Source organism: Mustelus asterias, chromosome 16 (genome assembly GCF_964213995.1).
Source record: "Mustelus asterias chromosome 16, sMusAst1.hap1.1, whole genome shotgun sequence".
Lineage (NCBI taxonomy): Eukaryota > Metazoa > Chordata > Chondrichthyes > Carcharhiniformes > Triakidae > Mustelus > Mustelus asterias.
This window is the reverse complement of record NC_135816.1, coordinates 65,786,445-65,810,456: the sequence shown is the minus strand read 5'-3', so window position 1 is coordinate 65,810,456 and position 24,012 is coordinate 65,786,445. Positions and strand designations below refer to the sequence as shown.

General features: G+C 45.7%; 1 protein-coding gene across 1 annotated transcript in view; it reads left to right on the top strand.

Moving 5' to 3' along the window:
- The window catches only part of LOC144505517 (fibroblast growth factor receptor-like 1), a 137,333-nt gene that overhangs the window by 105,897 nt on the left and 7,424 nt on the right, over nucleotides 1-24,012 (top strand). The window contains exon 3 of the mRNA XM_078231642.1: nucleotides 23,414-23,503. Within this exon, the coding sequence (XP_078087768.1) occupies nucleotides 23,414-23,503 (90 nt within the window). The remainder of the gene's footprint in view (nucleotides 1-23,413; nucleotides 23,504-24,012) is intronic.

Here is a 24,012-nt window from a genome sequence, read left to right as displayed (position 1 = left end):
AATGCAACTCAGGGGATAATTAATTGATGGGGAAGAGAGAGCTTCTACACAGCAGAGGCTGAGTTGGAAAGACTGAGATTGCTCATGGTCCAGAATTGTGCGGGAGTAATGTGAGTGCTTGTATTCTGGTTGTATTGACTTTTCAAAGTGAGATTTATCCTTTTTTTGAACTATCCCTCACCTGTTAATTCAAGTTTAAATTAAGTTGGCTTTAGTTGGTTTGCTACAGTAAAAAATTTTTAAAGTTAAATCTTGCCCATCAGTTTCCTTTCCATCGGTTTCATGGGGATTCCTTCTTTTTAAAAGTTATCGGTCTCTCAAGGGGAGCATAGCAAGTTTCCCGTGAGTCTCTCCTTGACTCTTATGCCTACTGGCCATAATACGACTAACTCCCTGTTCTTCATAGAATCATAGAATCCCTACAATGCAGAAGCAGGCCATTCAGCCCATTGAGTCTGCCCTGACTCTCTGAAGAAGCATCTTACTCACATCCTATCCCCATAACCCACATATTTACCTTGCTAATCTACATTTACCCCCTAACCTACATATCTTGGGACACTAAGGGGCAATTGAGCATGGCCAATGAACCTAACCTGCACATCTTTGGACTGTGTGAGAAAACCGGAACACCCAGAGAAAACCAACGCAGACACGGGGAGAACGTGCAAACTCCACCCAGACAGTCACCCGAGGCCGGAATCGAATCCAGGTCCCTGGCACTGTGAGGCAGCAGTACTAACCACTGTGCCTCCATGCCACCCAAACTTTAACTTTAACATCCAACTGAACAGACGGAGAGGGTCTCAGTTTGAAGTCTCATCTGAAAGACAGCACCTCCAGAAATGCAGCACTCCCTCGGTACTGCACTGGAGTGCTGGCATAGTCTGTGTGTTCAGATCTCCAGAGCAGGGCCAGAAGCCATAAACCTCTGAGCCAGAGGGAGAACGACTGAGCTGAACTGATGCCATTTAACCGAGAATCATGGCTAGACAGAGCCTTCATGTATTTTTCAGTGCTCCTTTGCCAGATGGAGTTCAATTGAAAGTTAGTGTTTGTTTTTCATTACTAATCAGAGAGCTGTTCACACTCCTCGTGCTCTCAGTATTCAGCATTTAGTTGCAGGGTTAGTTGAAAGTGGTTAACCTGTCGTTCATCTTGGTCAAGTCAAATGGAAAGTGGGGTGGAGAGACGGTGGTTTGAAGTGAATGGAGTGTGTGTGTGTGGTTGATGTCGAGCTCAAAGAAGGCGGGACATAGAATGTGTAATTACCATCAGCTGCCATTGCTGGTTAGATAAAATGCTAAGATAAATAATACCAATCAAAGAGCTTCATTTTTCCTTTCCTCAGCTAGCTGCTGACTTCCTATTTTAACTTACAATAAGCAGCTTGTGTGGATCTCAGAGCATGCTGCTGGAATCCTTGGTCGTCACTTGCCTAATTTAAAACAGTCTCACTGTTTCACGTTGTCCTGGTTTGCATCAATGCTGTAAGGTGTTACTCATGGAGCTTGACATATTAATCTGCTTGCTCAGGGCGTTGCATAAACAACCGTGTTTATATGTTTTGCATCTTCACGCAAACATTCTTTCCCTCTTCGGGGAATAGTGGAAAGTATTGGAAGGATTAGGAGGCTGGTTATCAATCTGTTGAAACCCCGTCATGAATGCTCCTTCTGTGGAATGGAACTTGAACCCAGAGCTTCCCGCTCCAAGTCAGAGACACTACCCGACTGAGCCCCGAAGTTTTCTCTTCTGAAGGGTGGTATTATTGATAATCCAGCATTCTCTCAGCAATGCAATATGGTGACACTTGACGGATGGAATGTTATGCCCCCCCCAGTCCCAAAGAGCTGTCTGGCAGGGGTGGGAGTGTATAATCAGGTGCCACGGCAGCAGCACCATGCCAATTGCCTGCCCACCATGGTATTTTACCTATATTAGGGGAGATGTCAGGAGGCTAACCCACCTTTGGGCTAATTGAGAATATTAAGTAGCCAATTAATGGTCACCAATGGGCCTTGCCCACTGCGGCTGGTATCCTACCAGTGGCCGGGTACCAAAGCCACGTGGTGTTTCTGCAGGTTTTGGGGGGGGGTGCCTCCTGAACACCCCCCTTCCCCCAACTCCTCTGTTAGGAATGGGTTAACAGACCTTCGAATTAAGTTCTAATTTAATGTCAATTATTCAAATGAAGTCACTGATACATAAAAGGACAGTAAGAAGTTTAACAACACCAGGTTAAAGTCCAACAGGTTTATTTGGTAGCAAAAGCCACACAAGCTTTCGAGGCTCTGAGCCCCTTCTTCAGGTGAGTGGGAATTCTGTTCACAAACAGAACTTATAAGACACAGACTCAATTTACATGAATAATGGTTGGAATGCGAATACTTACAACTAATCAAGTCTTTAAGAAACAAAACAATGGGAGTGGAGAGAGCATCAAGACAGGCTAAAAAGATGTGTATTGTCTCCAGACAAGACAGCCAGTGAAACTCTGCAGGTCCACGCAACTGTGGGAGTTACAAATAGTGTGACATAAATTCTGATTCTAGGATCGCATGATAAAGACTCAGGAGGAAAAAAGCAGAAATATTTATGTGAAATAGTGTGACATAAACCCAATATCCCGGTTGAGGCCGTCCTTGTGTGTGCGGAACCTGGCTATCAGTTTCTGCTCCGCGACTCTGCGCTGTCGTGTGTCGCGAAGGCCGCCTTGGAGAACGCTTACCCGAATATCAGAGGCCGAATGCCCGTGACCGCTGAAGTGCTCCCCAACAGGAAGAGAACAGTCTTGCCTGGTGATTGTCGAGCGGTGTTCATTCATCCGTTGTCGCAGCGTCTGCATAGTTTCCCCAATGTACCATGCCTCGGGACATCCTTTCTTGCAGCGTATCAGGTAGACAACGTTGGCCGAGTTGCAAGAGTATGTACCGTGTACCTGGTGGATGGTGTTCTCACGTGAGATGATGGCATCTGTGTCGATGATCCGGCACGTCTTGCAGAGGTTGCTGTGGCAGGGTTGTGTGGTGTCTTGGTCACTGTTCTCCTGAAGGCTGGGTAGTTTGCTGCGGACAATGGTCTGTTTGAGGTTGTGCGGTTGTTTGAAGGCAAGAAGTGGGGGTGTGGGGATGGCCTTGGCGAGATGTTCGTCTTCATCAATGACATGTTGAAGGCTCCGGAGGAGATGCCGTAGCTTCTCCGCTCCGGGGAAGTACTGGACAACGAAGGGTACTCTGTCCACTGTGTCCCGTGTTTGTCTTCTGAGGAGGTCGGTGCGGTTTTTCGCTGTGGCGCGTTGGAACTGTTGATCAATGAGTCTAGCGCCATATCCTGTTCTTATGAGGGCATCTTTCAGCGTCTGGAGGTGTCTGTTGCGATCCTCCTCATCCGAGCAGATCCTGTGTATACGGAGGGCTTGTCCGTAGGGGATGGCTTCTTTAACGTGTTTAGGGTGGAAGCTGGAGAAGTGGAGCATCGTGAGGTTATCCGTGGGCTTGCGGTACAGTGAGGTGCTGAGGTGACCGTCCTTAATGGAGATGCGCGTGTCCAAGAATGCAACCGATTCCGGAGAGTAGTCTATGGTGAGCCTGATGGTGGGATGGAACTTGTTGATGTCATCATAGAGTTGTTTCAGTGATTGTTCACCATGAGTCCAAAGGAAGAAAATGTCATCGATGCATCTAGTGTATAGCACCGGTTGAAGGTCCCGTGCGGTGAAGAAGTCTTGTTCGAACCTGTGCATGAAGATGTTGGCATATTGAGGTGCAAATTTGGTCCCCATGGCTGTTCCGTGTGTCTGGATGAAGAACTGGTTGTTGAAGGTGAAGATATTGTGGTCCAGGATGAAGCGGATGAGATGTAAAATTGCATCTGGAAACTGGCAGTTGTTGGCGCTGAGCACTGAGGCCGTTGCAGCAATGCCATCGTCATGGGGGATGCTGGTGTAGAGTGCTGAGACATCCATTGTGACGAGGAGCGCTCCTGGTTCAACTGCTCCATGTGTGCCGAGTTTCTGTAGGAAGTCCGTCGTGTCGCGACAAAAGCTGGGGGTTCTTTGTACAATGGGTTTCAGGATGCCCTCGACATAGCCGGAGAGGTTCTCGCACAGGGTCCCATTGCCCGATACGATGGGACGGCCGGGTGTGTTTGCCTTGTGTATCTTCGGGAGGCAGTAGAGATCTCCAACGCGGGGAGTACGTGGGATGAGAGCACGGAGGGTGTTCTGAAGGTCCGGATCAAAGGTCTTGATCAGAGTGTTGAGTTGACGGGTGTGTTCTTTGGTCGGATCTGCAGGTAACTGTCTGTAGTGTTCCTCGTTGTTGAGTTGTCGGTACACTTCTTTGCAGTAATCCGTTCTGTTCAGTATGGCGATGGCCCCTCCTTTGTCTGCTGGTTTGATGACAATGTTGCGGTTGGTCTTGAGAGCGTGGATGGCGTTACGTTGTGCTTGGGTGATGTTCGGGGCTGTCTTGTGAGTGCGGCTGATGAATTTGGTGTTGACGCACCTCCTGACGGCTTGGGCATACATGTCAAGTCGAGGGCAGCGGCCTTCCGGAGGAGTCCAATTCGACTCTTTCCTCTTCGGATGCACTGCGGATCTCTCTGTCGGCTGTTCCAGTTCATTGGCTGTCTCATTGTGTTCGTTGTTGGCCTCTTGGGGTTTGTGGAAGAACTCCCTCAGCCTCATTCGCCTGATGAATTCCTCTGTGTCTGCTGCGAGACTGATGGGGTCTATTTTGGTGGTGGGGCAAAAATTAAGCCCTCGGCTGAGAACTTCGATTTCATCTGGTTGAAGTGTGTAGTCGGACAAGTTGACAATGGACTTCCCTGCAGTGGGACTGTTTCCTACTGTGGTACCGGGGGAGGCTTGGTTGCTGCTGGTGGTGATGCCGAGTTTCTCAAGTTTCCTGTTCTTGGTGTGCATGTAGATGGTGTAGTTCCTTTGTCTCGTCTGCTTGGCAGAGTTTCGCAGCTGGTCTGCGTCCTGAGCGCAAGTTGAGAATATGGATTCGATCTTGGTTTCCAGGCTGCGGCGTTTGCTGTAGAGTTGGTGTATGAGGTGGTTGAGGAGGGTGAGAGAGGTGCGACGGCAAAGTCTCTCAGCGTAGTCTGTGTTATAGGTTGACCTGAGTGGGTTCGTGATCTGTAGTCCTTTCGGTATCTTGTCTGCTTTCTTGCATCTTTGTAGAAACTTGATGTCTGTGTCGATATGCGCGATCTTCTTGGCGATCCTCTCCACTTGGAGCCGGCAGTTTGCGGTGTCTATGGTAGTCATGATGCGGTAGTCTATGGTAGTCTATGGTAGTCATATGGTAGTCTTATGAACAGGCAAGCTGACTCCTCCACTAGCTCCCTGGATTAGTGTCTAGGACACTGGTGGATAGGCTAGCAGCTCTTATCACGTAGTCTCAGACCCTGTTGGGGCAGGGGGAGGTTTACATGTTCTTTCAAAAATAGGAAATTTGGGGAATTTGAAGTTTCTCTGCGCCCTCATCCAGGGTGAGCCAGGGTGTGTGTTGTTGAGGGGGGGGGGGTGGTGGCTGGGAGAAGGTAGACATATGGTAGACATAAAAGGACTACAGGTGGCACTGGGGGTTGGAGAGAATTGTATGTGGAGTTGAATCAAAGAAATAAAGGTGGCTTATGAAGAAGCAGAACTCGTGTCTCCTTTACTGAAACACTCTCCTCCCCTCACTGCCGCAACGCGATACTCCCCCACCCATCTCTGCCCTTGACATAGCCTGACACATTGGCTCAAGTGAACCCCCCCCCCCCCACCCCCCGCCCCCCTCACCTCACCTGCTTTGGCATTGGGGACTGGCAGCGCTCAAAGGCAGGACTTCCTCCTAGATGGTGCCAAGGTATCACTGACCTAACGGCCATAAAAACAGCTGAGGGCAATAGGCAGGCTCACCCCAGTACCCCTGGGCACAGGGCCATGCCTCCATGTGAAATCCAGTCCGATGTGATGTGTTCAAATTGGAATTGAATCCACAACTTTCTGCCTGAAAGCTGAGAATGCTGCCACTGAGCCAAGGCTGACACCTTAAAAATTATATGCTCAGGTCTATAGTTAGGATTAGCTTCTGACTTTGGACCAAGTGTTACCAGACTGACATTTTAACCTTCAAGATATCAATCCTAACTTTCCACTAACAATGTACATGTTCTAAAAGATGGAGACACTGTGCCATATGCTGTAAAGCCAGGGAAAAAGCTATCACGTGCGTAGTCTCTTGTCTTATGAACAGGCAAGCTGACTCCTCCACTAGCTCCCTGGATTAGTGTCTAGGACACTGGTGGATAGGCTAGCAGCTCTTATCACGTAGTCTCAGACCCTGTTGGGGCAGGGGGAGGTTTACATGTTCTTTCAAAAATAGGAAATTTGGGGAATTTGAAGTTTCTCTGCGCCCTCATCCAGGGTGAGCCAGGGTGTGTGTTGTTGAGGGGGGGGGGGGTGGTGGCTGGGAGAAGAAATCTACACCATCCTCCCCCCCCACACCCCATCCTTTCCCAGGGAATAAGCCTCTTTTTGTTCTCCGGAACTGGCTTCCACCTGCCCGACACTCTGGTGAGATCCGAGTCTTTCACAGGCCGCGAGCGAAACCCAGCACCTCGGCATTACCAATGTGATACCCTATATTTAGTCTCGGCGCATTAACTTGATCCTCTGCTCCACGTTGACTCGGGGGTGATGCCTGGGAGCGATCCCTGTGCCAGCGGCGAGGCCCTTTCATCTCGCCTGCAGCTCAACTCCTCCCAGCAGTTAAGCCCCCCCCCGGGCTCTGAAGTGGCTGAATTTGTTTCTGATTCAGTCGAAAATGTGGGGTGTGTAATTGCGGATTAAGCAGCTATTTCCGAGCCGGCCTTCAAAGGCCCCGATTGGACCCGTCAAGGCCTTTCAGCAGGTGTAGAGTTTCTGAGTAACTGGGGCGAGTTCCGGAGAACAGAGCTGCTGCCAGCTCTTTATTATTACAAATTTTATTTTATTTCTTTTCAAATAAATAAGCTTTTGTACCACAAGACGTAAGTGAGCTTTAAGGGAAAAAAAAAAAAAACACCCTACAAACACATTATAGAACAAAATCTCCAGCTTCTCAGCAAAGCCACCTCACTGTTTTCTGTACGTACCGCACCAAGTGGGTTGTGTGAAGATCAGAAGTCTGATCTTGGGCACACATCATATTGCACAGAATTCAGTGTAGAATCAGGCCAGTCGATTCATTGCCAGTGTTTATGCTCTACACGACTCCCTCCCCAAATCTGAGAGCTGGGCCTGCAGTCATTTTTAAAGAACATTGGGCTAATGGGACAGGCGCTTCACTGGAAATATTATTTTGACCGGACTCTTACCTGCTTACACCCTCCCGCCTCTCCACCGCCACCAGGCATGTTCTTTCCATTGCTCCAATTTCCTTTCCCTTTTCTCTGTGTGAAGTGTTGACTTCTGCCTGCTCCACCTGGCCATCTTCTAACCCACTGTTTCCCAAATCTTTTGAGCTGTGGAACTCTTTGTCACTTCCCAAGAGTGTGGGGGGAACCCCAAACATTCTCATCATGTCCACGCCCCCTTTCAGTTGTGAAATAGGTGCAAACACAAATGTAATCAAGTCTTTTCTAGATATACCTATGCTTATATTCAGAATTAGGAAGAGGGACACAGTCACAAGTGCATTTGGTAGCTACATGGCCCCCTCATATTAATCCCTAGCCTAGCCTACATGGCCCCTCAGAATTAACCACTGGAAGTAGTACCCACTTAAGCAGTGGGTAATCTGGTAACAATTAAAAAGTTCTCTTATTAAAAAATATTTAAGTCTTAACTTTGTTCATGTTTAACGGGAGGAGTAATACTGGAAAGCTGATACATACACCCACGTCTCTGACACACACACATGCACGTACCCCCTCTCATGCACACACACACACACACACACCCTCTCATGCACACACTCATTCTCTCTCTCGCACATACACTCACTCCCCCACACATACATTCACCCCACTCTCTCATACACACGCTCACTTCCCTCTCTCACATGCACTCATCCCCTCTCTTATACACACACTCACCTCCCTCGCTCGCACACACTCACCCCACTCTCTCATACATACACTCACTTCTCTTGCTCACACACACTCACCCCATTCTCTCATACATACACTCACCTCCTTCTCTCCCTCACACACACACTCATCCCCTCCCTCACACACACACTTACCCCCTCCCTCACACACATACTCACCCCCTCCCTCACACACACACTCACCCCCTCCCTCACACACTCACTCCCTCTCTCACACACACACTCACCCCCTCCCTCAGACACACACTCACCCCCTCCCTCACATACACACTCACCCCCTCCCTCACACACACACTCACCTTCCTCTTCTTCACACACACACACTCACCCTATTATCGCATGCATGGCTCCCTGAGACCAGAACTCTCCCTTTCTCATGCAAGCCTCTCTGTGGCCCCTCCCCTCCCTCATACACCCTGTTGAATCCTGAACAACACCTCCCCCCCCCCCACTCCCCCGCACCCCCCAACACTCCACCTTTCCCTCTCTTTCACGCCAGTCAGTATATCGGCCTCCAGTGCTCCATGAGGCCTAGCTCTAATTGGCCTGTTTTATTGCAGTAATTATTTTTGAAATGGGTTGCTTGCTCCTTTCGAATCACCATTTGCTGATCACGTGGCAACTGCAAGTTCCGCAGAGTCCCTGGAGAGCTCTGGGGGTCCACAAACCCCAGTCTGGGAACCCATGTTCTAACTCGCAGTAAGAGTGTTGGCAAATGAGACATAGGTGACCCCATAATACACTGGGCACTGATTATGATATAGAGAGTAATAGACTTTGGGGGCAGCAAAAGAGAGTTACACAGATGGTAATAGACCCAGTGGAGGTCGGGGCTGGTGGGGTGATGTGTAGAGGGGGCACAGAGAAGTTACTTAGAGATTAGGTGGTTCATGGGATATGATAGGTAACTCTGCTGATAGAGGCTTGGTGAGCCAAACAGGAATACCGACAGTTTTAGCCATTGATATGAGCTTTAATGATGCTAAAGGGTGTTGTGTTGCTAAGGGGGCTACTCAGCTATTGAGAGTTAGATTCCAGCAGTGGAGAACATTTGAACAGTGGGAACGTGTAGGTTCCTGGCTGTACTGGGGGAGTGGCAAAAGTATGAACAGCACCACGACTGAGATGTGGGAATGCTGCAAGCCATCCAAAAAGAGCTGAGGTCAGTGCACATTCTCTTAGCCACCATGGAGCCTCGGCTCAAAACAAGCAGAGCAACAGTGGATGAGAGAGAGAGAGACACAGAGAGAGAGAGAGTTAGCCATCTTACAAGACTGCTGTACTGCACAGAAAAGTCCAATTCAAAGCTCGAGCTCATAGGAGAGTTTGCAGCAGTTTGGGTTTAATTACGTTCCCCTGGCTTCCTGTACAGGGTTATGTCAACATGGTTCCAATGCTAAGTTTACAACAGTGACCTTTCTCCATGGAAAATAAGCAAGAGGTGTTACAAAGAAGTACTGTCCTATAACCTCCCCGCCCCCCAACACACACACACAGGCTGAAAACCCCAAGGAAAGGGAATTTTTTCCTGGAGCTTTAAATAACTCTTTCTTCTCCCTTCTAATAACTCTGTGTTTCTCAGATATTCACTGCCGAGACTCAGAGAGTTTAACGTTTTCCTTTGCATGTGTGGATGTCAGTCGAAGCCGCCTGGCTCTGAAAGTGTGGAAGAGGTGGGGATGTTGGTCATGGAACAAGCAGCTCATGTTCAGAGGGTTTCTTACAGTGCTTTTTGTTCCTCCTCTCAGAAGAATTGTTGAACATCTCTGCTGCCATTCTGAGCCAGTGAGGCAACAGCTTCAGTCTATGGTAGATTAGAACTCATATTCAGTTGAGCATTGGGGTTCATCCCTCGAGAAATACAAAGCAAAGAAGTGATGCTAAACTCATGTAAGATTATGGTTGCGCACACTTGGGAGGGGGGGGGGGGGGGGGGGAGATTTTCCAGTACCTTCTGCCCCAGAACAGAAATTCCCAGTCAAGGTCAATGATCTGTCAAATTTTCCGACGATTCCTGCAGCAAGAGGGACCTGAAAATTTACTCTTTGGAGTACTATGCATGTTTCTGGTCTTTAAATTAAAAGAGGATACAAAAACACTGGAGAAAGTGCAGAAAGGATAGAATAGGAAGATTACCAAACTGGGAGGGTACTGCTAGCAAGGAATATTGTCAAGGCTATATAAAGACTTGCATTTCTATAGCACCTTTCACAACCACTGAACATCTCAAAAGTGCTTTCCAGCCAATGCAGTACTTTTGCCGCTGTTGTAATGTCATAAATTTGGCAGTCAATTAGTGCACAGCAAGCTCCCACAAACAGCAAGGTGACAATGATCAAGTTTGTCTTTTCTTTTGTGCTGTTAGTTGAGGGATAAATATCGGCACAGGATACCGGGGAGAATTCCCCTATTCTTCTTCGAAGTAGTGTCATGGAATTTTATACATTCACCTCGATTTAATTAATATTTCTTCTGAAAGGCAGTACCTCTAACAGTGCAGCAGTCCTTCACTACTGCATTGCAGTGTCAGCCTGGATTATGTGCTCAAATCTCTGGAGTGGGACCTTAATCCATAGTCTTCTAACTCACAGGTGAGAATGCTACCAAGAGATACAGCTGACGCCATCATAGACCAGGCACTGAGAATTATACAGAGACTAATAGACAGGACAAACAGGTTGAGTGCATCAATCTGCAAATCTTTCCAGCACGCCAATGGCTGGCAGTAAGAGTCAGAGAAACTCCTTTCCAACACACTTGATGCAGAGTGGTGCCCCTCAAGGTATAGCCCCCAGTGACAGACTAGCAACCCATTCTGGAAATTACTAGCTATGGAAATGGATGGAAGTCTGCCTTGGCATACCACTAGGTGCAGGGAGAGAATTTGGAATAGACTTGGCGGAGGCAAAGATAGTTACATAGAGGGTAATAGACTTGGTGGAGGGAGGGGGATGGGGGTGTTGCGAGGGCACAGAGTATGGTAGGTTACCCTGCTGATAGAGGCTTGGTGAGTCAAGCCATGAAGCAGGATTACTGACAAGTTGTGACATTAACCATTGATATGAACTTTATGATGCTGTAATGAATGCACACTCCAAACTTCATCAGAAACACAAAGGGTATTTATTACTAAGGAAAAACTGTAGAGAGGCTGGTGGCATCACCCGCCACCCCCCCTCCCCCCCCACCCCCCTCCCCCACCCCCCCTCCCCCCCCTCCCCCTCCCCCTCCCCCCCCTCTCCCCCCCCCCCCCCCCCCACTCCCCCCAGCTGTCCTGGAATAGCCCACTGAGTGCTCCAGTCTCTACATGTCTATCATATGCTTTCTAGCTGTCTTCTGTCTAAATTAGGACTCTATCCCCTGGGGTGATTACCAACCCTCAGTCCCAATTGGTCCCTCAAGCCAGGTGACTGTCTTCTGCTGTGTTGCCCTTAAAGGGACAATCACCACAGATGCTGAAGTTGATAGATTTCAGAAGGACAAAACTCTAGAATCAAGAAGATTTGAGAAGTTACCTGATTGAAACCTTTGAGGGGATTTAATATGGTGGATAGGTCGTGGTGTTGTTTCCACTTGTGCAAAGTTCCCTAAACTCATAAATGTAAGTTAATGACTCATTAATCCAATAGGGAATCCTGAAGAAGTCTCTTTGCCCAGAAAGTGGTGGGAATATTGAACCTGCTGCCACATGGAGCGGTTGAGGTAAACTATATCGATGTATTTAAAGGAAAGCTAAATAAGCAGATGAAGGAGTGAGGAATAGAAGGGTGGGATGAAATAAGATGACAGGAGGTCTATGTGGACCATCATTACTGACAAAGACCTGTTGAGCCAAGTGGCCTGTATCTATGCTGTAAAGCTCGATGTAATTCTGTGTGGTTCAGTGGAATGGCATAAAAGATTTTAGCGTAGTTCCGATGTTTTAACAAGTCATGCAACATTTGATGAATTGGGGCAGTTGGACCAGATTCAAATGAATTGCAAAATTCCTGACCCTCACAAAAATGATCCGGTTGATGGGGGAGAGGAAAGGGTTTGAGGTTGTAGTGGCTTTACATACTGAGCTGTCTTGGCAGTGAAGGGCCCACACAAACTGAGTTTGAGCAGTTTTATCCAATCCCTAGCAGATTTATGAGACTTCAATACTGCTCCTAATTCAGCACAGCTTGGCACTAAATCTTCTTCAGATTGGGGAAGGCTGGAATCCTTCAGTCCGATGCTCTGGAATTCTTTTATAAACCCTTCCTCCTCTTCCAAAAACTCCTTCTCCCTCCTTTCCCTTCAATTGCCCTTGAAATACACTTCTTTGACCAAGTATTTAGATGTTTCTCCCAAAAGCTCCTTAGCATCCATTTTATTTCTTAATTCCAATCCGTGAAGGATTTTCTACATTGTATAAATGCAAGTTGTTGTTGATTTGGAACCCTTCACATTGCTACAATAGGCAGGTGTGTTCCAAGTTTGAAGATTTTTATTTGGGCCGAGTTAGCTGGAGCTATATTCCACTATAACTGGCCTGTTAGTACACATGACAAATGTTGTTGCTGCAGTGCCAATATGCTTCCCTTCAATGAAGGAAGATTCACTTAAACAAGAGATGTTAACCCTCAAGCAGGTTAGAACCAGGAACAAGTTTTGTATATTTGGTCGGACAAGGACATTTAGCAACTTGCTTATTTCTAATTTATCAGGTGTCAGCTGTGACGTAGCAGCCGCAGTCTCACCTCTGAGTTTGAATGTTGTAGGTTCAGGTCTCAATCCAGACACTTGAGCATCTCATCCAGGTTGTCATTCCAGGGCAACACTGAGGGTATGTTATGCACCATTAACCCTGCTGTCTTTTGAATAGACATTGAATCGAGATGCCACCTGCCCCCTCAGGCAAGTGGAAAAGATCCCATGGGACTATTGGAAGAAGAGCAAGGAAGTTTTTCCCACGCTCCTGGCCAAGATCTATCCCTCAACCAACATCACAGGTTGCTGACATCTGGTCATTACTGCATTTGTGGGAGCTTTCTGTGTGCAAATTGGCTGGCACATTTACGATGTTACAATAGTTTCTTCATTTCAAAGGTAGCAGTTTGGGACTACAGAACTTGAGTATTACTGAAAAAAGACACGTCAAAGTTTTTCGGCTTGCACTCACCAAGACTTTCACAAGAATACCAAATGTAAAGAGAACAACAGTTTATACTTTGTGAGAAGAGAGTGCTGAGTGGTCGGCAAGTAGACTCTGATTGGTAGAGGCGTTGCCACAGAGAATGCTCCGATTAACTGTTAACTGACAAGTTAGCTGCCAAGATTTGTTTAAATTCAAGCCAAGCAAATTGCTTCTGATTGGTCAAAGCATTGCCCTGGGGAATGAATCCGAGAATGGCTGCCTTGTTCATTTGAAACAAGCGCAATGTGTGTACCTGTTCTTACTGCCTGCAAAGCACAATGCCCTGAGTATGAATATATGTCACTTCTAGCACACATAAGTAAGCCACAGTGCACGCTCGAGTGATAATCTCAAATTGGTTCTCAGCATAATTCTTAGCGCAATCAGGATTGTTTAGCAAATGGTGTCCAATCACAGAATCACATCTAATGTTGGAAGCTGTGTTTTGAGTTTTGCAAGCGCAGGCTGGCTAGATACAGTCTTTACTTTGCCTGTTGCAAACAGCTGAAAGGACATGCTGATTGATGTGATCTACCAGGCCACAGCATACAACCTACATACCTGGCATTACACCGGCACTGAAATTCATATATCACATTACTCATTTATGCGATAGGCAAGACATCTTTTTGGCTTGACAGCAGCATCCTGTTAGTGGAGGATATCACTCATGTTGCTATTGCTTAGTATCAGCATGAAACAGCTAACTTCACCTGTTGCTCAAATTTCTGAGATATCTTACCCTTCTGTGGTCGGTTGGACACTTCTCAGGGCCAAAAGTTCATTCATGAGTTTGTGCGATATTCAGTGAGCAATGATCTGTTCAGGTAGCCATTATCCCAGAGGAGGCTTTTGCTTAATTTATTTCAGCCTCAAACTTGCACAGTGAGCAAATGGTTTGGGCCCTATTTAAGAGGCTGCCAATAAGGCCAATCATAGAGGCCATAGAACAATACGAGTCTCAACCTCTATATTGACCAGTGAAGGTAGATGAACAAAGAACAGTACAACAGGAACAGGCCCTCCAAGCCTGCGCCGATCCTGACGCCTGTCTAAACTAAAGCCGTATGTACTTAAAAGAACAAAGAACAGTACAGCACAGGAATGGTCATAGACAACTTCCTAACAATCAGTCAGCCAATTAGCACTTTCTTCTAACAAAATATGAATTGTTGCTCCCTTTACATTTGGTATTCTTGATGAGTGCAAGACGAAAAGTTTCAACATGTCTTTTTCCAGCGAAACTCGATTTCAAAAGTACTTCATTGATTGGAAAGTGCTTTGAGACATTGTGAGGTCAGGAAGGCACAACCCTATAAATTAAAGTTTTTCTTTCCCCTCTCTTATTCCTCAGAGACACGCTCAGTAAAGTTCGTCATCTGCTGTTTGAAAGACCCTGTGTATCAGTCAGTCGCCCCTCCAGGTAATGGAAAGCAGTCCAGTGGGCTTATGATGGCTGAGATTTTGTTGGCTGATTTAGTTCATGCTTTGCTTTCACCGTGTTGGCGGTGGAAACAGGCAAGTGAATCTGGCAGGTCAAAGTGTGGAAAAATGCTCTGCGAGGAACAATCTTCCTCATTCAGCCCTCGCAAGTTAGGCCAGGACAAATAGTCAGCAACCTCTCTCACTGAACAATGCGAGCTTTGAAAAAGCAAATGTCTGACACCTTGACCCAGGGTGTTTGCTGGCTTCCACCACCTCTTTGCTTTTATTTCTTCCTACATCGTTGGCAGACTGGTCCATGCTTTTAGGCTTCTGCTCTCCATTCTGTGGGTGACTTTACTGCCCCAATTTTTACACAACTACCCAATAGGTAAGGAGGATTCATCTCAGAAACCCTTTTTACACTCATGCACGGGTCTTGATTTTTCAAATGAGAATCAGGAACCCAAAGCTCAGTCAACTTCTGGACCATGACTCCCCCAAACCGTACCTGCACCACTAAAACACCATTTTAGAAGGTAAATGCCCTATAGGCCGGAGACAAGCTCATCATCCAGTTAGTGGCACCAAGTGTAACCAGGAGGCAGGAGCTGCCTGCAGAGCCAACAGCAAAGACAAACAGCAGCCATGGTGGGCCTGCCACTGCTTTGCAGAAGAGAGCAGGTGCAGCCCCTCGGAGGACCGGCAGCCTTACTGAGTACAAAAGTGGTCAAATAGCAAAACGAAAGGTAAGCACCCGATCCTATGCATGATCCCCCAGCTCCCAGATTGTTCCAACATTTTTTTAAAAACTCCACTTCTGCCTGCTTCGAATCTCACAGCTGTGAGACTCTATTCGGGTCCAATGTTTTTCACGTGGAGAATTGCCTTCTTGCCCTCCCGAGCCCTTTAATTAACATGATATCAATTGGAGGTGAATGGGTTCCCCATTCCCCTCTCCTGCCCACCCTTTGAAACTTGCACCATGCTCTGGAGGTACCCAGATCCAGTACCACCCCGGGAATGTGGTTTTCAAATCACGCCCACACCCATTCCCGGCAATTGAAAGTCCAGCCCACAAAGTCAGTGGAGAGTAAACACCATTCCCACCAGGTAATTTAAGTACAAATTGCTGCTTAATGGTCTCTTGAGGCATTAACCCTGTGAATTCTGTGTGTTCACAATCTCTGAGGAGCCTATTAGTTCTGTAAACAGAAGACATGAATCCCAGGTTAACTCGCCTGAGAAACTGTACCTCGTCCTTTTACAATCACAGTCAATTTTACTGGCTTCCTATTCCACTATTGGAGAAAATCTAAATCTTTGTTCTCACTACCAGCCTTCCATACTTTCACTCTCTGGCTTAACTGATCCATCCTTACAGCTTCATATTTACCTCATCTATTTCTCTCAGAACGCACCCATCTGCAATTCAACCGTTAGTTACAGGCCTTTCATCAATCTTAGGTCTACCTAATCTTGGCCCTGATTGGGTGGGTGATGATCTTGCATCTTTCTAAAACCTTCCTCCGTATGCCTCTCCTCACTTTTAAAATACCTCTTGAAAAACCATTTCTCTTCAAAAAACTCTTCACTAACCTCTCCTAACTCATCCACAATGAGGCAATGGTGTAGTGGCATTTTCAATGTTTTATTTATTTTTTATTTTATTTATTTATTAGTGTCACAAGTAGGCTTACATTAACACTGCAATGAAGTTACTGTGGAAAATCCCCTAGTCGCCACATTCTGGCGCCTGTTCAGGTACACTGGATTAGTAATGCAGAGACACAGGAGTAAGGGGGGCGGGGGGGGGGGGCAGTAATGTTGGGGGAGTGGTCCACAATGTCCGTTGCGGGGAAGGGGAGGCTGTATCCGGCCTGGAGTTCTGTCAGCAGAGCTGCTGTTTTTTATGTGCAAACATGTGCAGTTTGTGGCTCTGATCTGAGCTGCTGGCTGTCTAGTGAGTTAAGCCACACCCAATGCCTCTAGTGGCTAGAAATGGTCCAGCCCATATTTCCAATGTCTAAGTCCTTAATATTGGGAGTGAAAACTCGCTCAAAAAACAGATCAGGAATCTCCCGTTTTCACACTAGCTGGGCACTTAGAAAAAATCTCGTAAAATTCCACCCCTCTGATTCACTAACGTCCTTTAGGGAAGAAAATCTGCTGTCTTTACCAGGTCTGGCCTACATGTGGCTCCAAACACAGCAATGACCCTCTAGCAAGCCATTCAGTTCAAGGGCAATTAGGGATCAGCAATAAATGCTGGCCCAGCCAGCAATGCCCACGTCGCATGAACGAATAAAAAAAGCTCACCATCCGTTCCTTCCTTCCTCTGTGAAGCTGCTTGGGACACTTAATTTACACTGAAGACTTTATATAGCTGCAACTTGATGTTGTTGCCTGGTCGATCCACCTCTGTTGCCAAACAAGCAGTGCATGCACCTGCCTACAGACTGCTGACAGAGTGCACAGGAGACCACTAGGCCCTGATGCATCTCCGATTTCCCCTCCTCCACCCATAAAGAGACCACAGCTTCTGCTTGGCCCTGCCTAACTTGAAAACAGTTCCTGAAAAGAGCTTGCTGAATGCAAGTCGTTGAACCCAAACTCATCCTACATTTTTTTTTTGTTCCTAAGCATTAAAATCCTAACCCCCAGCCGCACCAGTTCAAACCACTCTGCCTCGCTAATGTAATCTAAAAAGGGGAGATTCTGACACTGGGGGGAGGAGAGGCTCCTGATGGCTCCAGCAGTATGCATGAATGCACTTGGTCAGATTCCCATGAAGTCATGGTATTTGTTAAAAGCAACCTAATCCGAGGGGAATTCTAGGATGGTGTGTACCCATCAGGCAGTCAGTGCTAGCTTGTCTATTCCTATCGAATACCAGCACTTCAGAGTTGCTGTTTGTTCTGTGTCAAATGGAGCAAGACCATTAACCCTTTAGGTGCTGAAGTGGGGAGGAAAGTAAAGATAAATGAAAGCATTTATAACAGTGGACCCACAACACGTGTGGAGTTAATTCTTTGCAGCAGGGTCACCGATATTGTGAGATTATGAGCAATATTTTGCATACCATGACGTACTGTCCAGCTACAGCAGTTTTAGTATGTCATTATGTAAAATATGTGCAGATGTGAACTGGTCAGTGAGTGCTAGTAATTTGATTGGAACGGTAATAAAACTGAACACAATCCTGTCTTCACTCAGTGTCGCACACAAATATGTGTGGCATTAATGAGCATTAAAGATTAAACACTTATTAAACGCATTGTAAAAACTCGCTCCAGCAGCTACCATGATGCAGACTTGTCACTAGTCTAATGGGGCAGTGAATCAGCTGAGACAAGCACGGCAGTCATTCCTGATCCAAGCAATCAGGCCAATGGGCCGCACTGGCAGAGCCAAGGGAGCAGGTTGTCCATTGGCAGTGAAGGTATCAGCCCAGACATAGTCAAGTACCCCGCAAATGTTCAACTGATAATTTACAATCCAGAAATATGGGAGGACAGTCCTTCATGGGATTTACCCCACACAGAGCAGCATTCCTCAATGGAGGAATCTACATTAGAGGAAACTATCATGGGAAGAAAGCAACAGCTTACCTGATACAGCAACATTGAAATGGAGGCTTGTATGGCATTCAGAGGCCTGTGCCAAAAAGCGTTCATTTCTTTAATGCGAAACTTCAATTTTGATCAGGAAAAACAGAACAGCTTAAGTTGGAAATGTTGTGAATTTCTCGTGTGCATTCAGGACAGTTTTTGCAACATAGGTCCTGAAGTCAACAGGAGAAAATATTAAATTAGATTTAGTAGTGAGCCAGACTTATTTAATGATCTAACAGTGAGGGAGCATTTATCTAACAGTGATGATGATATAATTGAATTCATAGTGAGGTTTGAAATAAAAGAAACATAGCAAACTTACTAAGGTTCCAAATGTTGATTCAGTGAACATTAACAAGATGAGACAGAGATTGACAAAATAAAACTGATTAAAACCATTATTAGATAAAACTGCAAATGAATAGCGTTTAGAACAAGAATTTAGCTAAATATAGGACCAGATATAGTCCCAAGAGGAAAAAGCTCTATTTACCAAACTAAAGAGCTAAGGCCAACAAAAGAGGTGAAAGATAAGATAAAAGCTACAGGAGAAAGTGTACAAAAGGGCAAAGAATAGTGCAGATCCAGAGGACTGGGAGAGGTATAAAGAACAGAAAAGGAAAACAAAAAAATGATAGTAAGAGTTACAAGAAATTAATTTGAGAAGAAATTTGAAAGGGCATTGAGATTAACGCAAAATGATTACATTTATATATTTATTTGGAAATGTGGATCCTTTAATAACTGATGCTGATAATATTGCAAATCAAAATACGTCAATGGCAAACCTGTTGAATTACGACTTAATGTAAGTCTCACCTATAGAGGAAGTGGATAATTTATATATTTCAGGGAAACTAATAGTGATTCAAGGACTAGAACTCACTAAAATTTACATAAGCAAGAAAATGATATTTGGAAAAATACTAGCACTAAAGGCTGACAAACCCCCAGGACCCGATGGTTTCCGTGGTATTCACGGAAGTAGGTGAGGATGCTTTAACCATAATCTTTCAAAACTCTCAAATTCAGGAATTGTCCATTTAGATTGGAAAATTGCAAATGTAACTCCGTTGTTTGAAAAATGTAAGAGACAGTGGGTGGGATTTTCCAGCCGCGCTCGCCCCAAGGCCAGAAAATCCTGCCCAAGGTCAACAGAACATTGCATGGTCCTGTCCCACCCATTACGATTCCTGTAGCAAGCGGGACAGGAAATTCCACCCAGTGTTGCAGTGTGCCCCTTTACAGTAGAGTTCTTGGAAGGTCATGTGACCAAATCAGGCCAGAGCGTGCAAATCCTGGGGCTGAGCACGGGTTTTCCTTGCAGTAAGGAGTCGGAGTTGTGGAGTATGGTAGCTTTCATATCACTCTCTTAACATAATTACTTAACTTAATGAACCGTTCATTCGCTAATCAACTTGATGGTTGCCCACCTTTGAAGATACTACAGACGGAAACCCAGAAATTATCAACCAGTTAGTCTAACTGCTGTTGTGGAGAAATTTGGGGCAGCGTGGTGGCACAGTGGTTAGCATTGCTGCCTCACAGCACCAGGGTCCTGGGTTCAATTCCAGCCTCGGATGACTGTCTGTGTGGAGTTGGCACGTTCTCCCCATGTCTGTGTGGGTTTCCTCCAGGTGCTCCAGTTTCCTCCCACACTCCAAAGATGTGCAGGTTAGAGGGATTGATCATGCTAAATTGCTCCTTGGTGTCAGGGGGATTAGCAGGGTAAATATGTGGGGCTACAGGGACAGGGCCGAGGTGGAATTGGTGTCAGTGCAGGCTCAATGGGCTGAATTGCCTCCTCCTACACTGTAGGGATTCTATGATTTTCTGGTAACCACACCATTGGTTGGGATGGAGTGTTCTTCTGGTCCCACCACTGTCAATGGGATTTCCCATTAATTTTACCCCTCACGATTGTTGGCAGGATCAGAATCAGTTATTGGAATCTGTGATTAAGCATAACATCACTGAGTAATAAAGAGTATTTTGAACTAATTCGCGAGTCAACATTGTTTTGTGAATGGCAACAAACCAAGTTGATTTCTTTTTTGAGGAAATAACTAAAGTAATCGACAGAAATGTAGTTTATGAATGTATACAGACTTCCAGAAAGCACTTGATAAGGTTCCACATAAGAGGCTGTTAACTAACATTTAAGCTCATGGGAATAAGAGCAGGTGAGGGGCGGACAATGGAAAGGTTCGTTGACCTTGGGCGCGATTTTATGGTTTCAGGATGAGCGAGGCCATAAAATCCCGCCCATGATATTGAAGACTAGTGATTTATTTGGCGAGGAGATTGATTAGGCATTAGACATCAGAGAATAGGGATAATTGGTGTGTACTCAAATTGGAAGGAAGTGACGAGGGACAACTAACAAATATCTCTGCTGAGGGTGTCAACTATTTGTTATAATTATTAGCTCAACTTAGCTTACACAACACAGAGTCATGTAGTCAAGTTTGCTGATGACATAATATTGGTGGCATAGTAAGTACTGTTGATGGAAGCATAGATTAAATGATTGGGCAAAACTGCAGCAGATGCATTTCAACTCAGATAAGTGTGAGGTCATCTGTTCTGTGCCAGGAAAGAATAAATCTGAGTATTTTTTCAATGGTGAAGACGTAAGAACAGTAGAGATTTAGGAGTCCTTGCTGTATTTCTGATTTCTGATCACTAAAATGTAATAGCCAGATACAAAAAATAATCAAAAAAGCTAATAGAACATTCATAGAATCATAGAATTCCCACAATGCAGAAGGAGGCCATTCGGCCTTAGTGTCAGGGGGACTAGCAGGGTAAATACGTGGGGTTGTGGGGATAGAACCTGGGTGGGATTGTTGTTGGTGCAGGCTCGATGGGCCGAATGGCCTCCTACACTGTCAGGATTCAATGATTCTGTGAGTCTGCACCGACTCTCTGACAGAGCATCTTACCCAGGCCCTAACCCATAACACCACGCATTTACCCCACTAATCTCCCTAATCTGTGCACCTTTGGACACTAAGGGGCAATTTAGCATGGCCAATCCACCTAATCTGAACATCTTTGGAGTGTGGGAGGAAACCGGAGAACCTGGAGCAAATTCACGCAGAGACAGGGAGAACATGCAAACTCCACACAGACAGCCACCCAAGGCTGGAATCGAACCCAGGTCCCTGGCGCTGTGAGATAGCAGTGCTAACCACCGTGCTACCGTGCCATCCGTTATTAGCCTTTATAACTAGAGGGGGAGGCCTTGTGGTGCTGTGGATATTAACCCTCCCTATGAGCAAGAATCCCTAGGTTCAAGTCCCGGTCCAGGACTTGATGGTCAAGGAATGTGTGGGTTCGTAACGCTATCAAAACAAGTCAAATATCAACTGGTAACTCCGACCAACACATGACAATAGCAGGCACTAAACAGTGGGAGAGATTACTGGTCAGTCATGTGATGGAAAGAAATTGGAGCAGGGGGGAGGCGGGACAGTCTTGATGGCTAGCATTGATCAGATTGGTGCCAACAACACTGGTTCGATCCCTGTTTTGGCTGGGGTGGATTCGGGAACTGGCTCCCTGACATACCCACGGTGGAGACCATGGCGCCATGGGTCAAACCTGCCTTTGGGCAGGGAACTGAAGAAGAAGAACTAGAGGGCTTGAATATAAAGTGAAAGAGGTTTTTGTACAGATACACTCAAGGTGTGGTTAGGCCATATCTGGAATACTATGTACAATTCCAGACATTGCATCTTAGAAAAGGTATATTGTCATTGAAGGGAGTGCAGCATATATTCACCAGAATGTTACAAAGCTCCAAGGGTTACATTCTGAGGGGAAATTGTGTAAGAAGGGCTGCTTTCCCTGAGACATATAAAGTTAAGGAGTGATCTTATTGATGTTTTAAGATTTGACAGGGTGGATAGGGAGAAACATATTCTGCTGGTCTAGCACAAGAGGACATAGTTATAAAATCAGAGCCAGACAATTCAGGTTAAGGAGCAGTTAGGAAATAATACCTCATAGAGAAGGTGCCAGGAGTATGGAACTCTTCCCCATATCAATAAATTGATGCTCTTCAACTTGCAATTTAAAATCTGAGATTGATAGATTTGGGCTAGCCAGAGTTATTAAGGGATCGGGAGCTAGTGGTGTTAGGATATAGATCTGCTATGATTTCATTGAATGCTAGAACAAGCTCGAGGGGCTGAAAAGCCAACTCGACTTTATTAAGTGAGCATTTTTGCACTTTCGCAGTATTACACAGTCCTCTTAAAATTTAAACCACTCTGGTTTTGAAGAAAAATTTCTTGAGCGACATGGTTTTGAAGTTTACCTGTCAATTTATCACCAGATGATGATATCTGTAGAATGGACTGTACTGGGAAGAGATAGAAAGCTTTCATAAAACCAGAGGGAAACAGCGCTCGAGTTAACTAAAGATAACACGCTGTCTAAAAATAGCTTATTTTTTCTTAATCAGACCTCCAACTTCAAAATTGTTTTCTTGAAATGGGAAAAATCCAAGAATAATATTCACAAATTAAAATCAGCAGAAAAACTGACTTCAGTTTCAAGAGCGGCTAAGAATTGGAGCCGAAATTGTTCTTAAAAAAAAAACTAAGTGAAAATAAATCCTCTTTGGATGAATTACAAGAAATCTTGGGGCAACAGGCTTTTGCAAGCTCCAAATGAAAGTGCTGCATTTGCCAGTAATAGTTCCATTGGCACAGGACTTACATCTCTTGTATTTGAGGGTTTCTTTAAAAATAATTTAATATTTAGTTTGTGGCACAATAGAGGAAGTCGTACCACAACAGATTGGGTCTGAATATCTCAAAGTCACTGGGCCCACCTGGAGTTAGGCCAAACTAAATACATCATGGCAACCAGGATTGTCAGTCCTCTGCTGGTCTTCATTACCCCCTTTAATGAATGGAAGGCGAGGATTGGACAACAGAATGGGCAAGGAGACTGGATCATAAGCTATGGGCGGGTAATGGCTGTTTGAATTACATATCAGCTGTCAGCTTAAATCATTGAGGAAAACAACACATGGGTTTCCTTCCAGAGGCAGCTCCTGGGTGGAAAGATGCTGTCCGTTCAGTTAAAGTATGCAATGTGGTTTTTTTTCACAGATGACAGCAGTACTCTAAGCAGTGGCCAGCCCCTTCCTGAAGGACCCCAATCTGAGCTTGCAAGTGAGGAGCCCGCAGGAAAGCAGCTGGGTAGGTAGCCACTTTAGAGATTGGCAACGCCTTTTCATATGCATGATGTGGCAGGGCCTGGATTCTAACACAGTGCAGATTGGTGGGTTGAAAGTTTGCCAACTTAAAGTGTCTGAAGCTGAAGTGGATTTAGAATGGCCTCACTGCTGTTCCATGTTGTACCTGCTGGGTCCAGATCCACAAGAGCAAATTGTTTCCAACCCAGTATAAAATTGTCATGCAAATGCTTCTTCTCACATGGAGAGAGGAAAAAATAACACGTGAGAAAGTAAACTGTCGCAATTAAAATGCAATATAAGCTAAGCTTAAAGCACATTGTTAGGGCTATGTGGCATGGTATATCTGACCTTGGAGCATCTGACAGAGCAGAATCTAGGAGGATTTACTCTGTCCTGTAATCCAACTTTTTCTGACTTCAGGAGTGCATGGTAAGACACAGGTAGGGAAGGAGCTTTCTTCTCTTCTTCAGGGTCCATCCTCTTGCTGAGGTTTGAATGTAATATCGCACC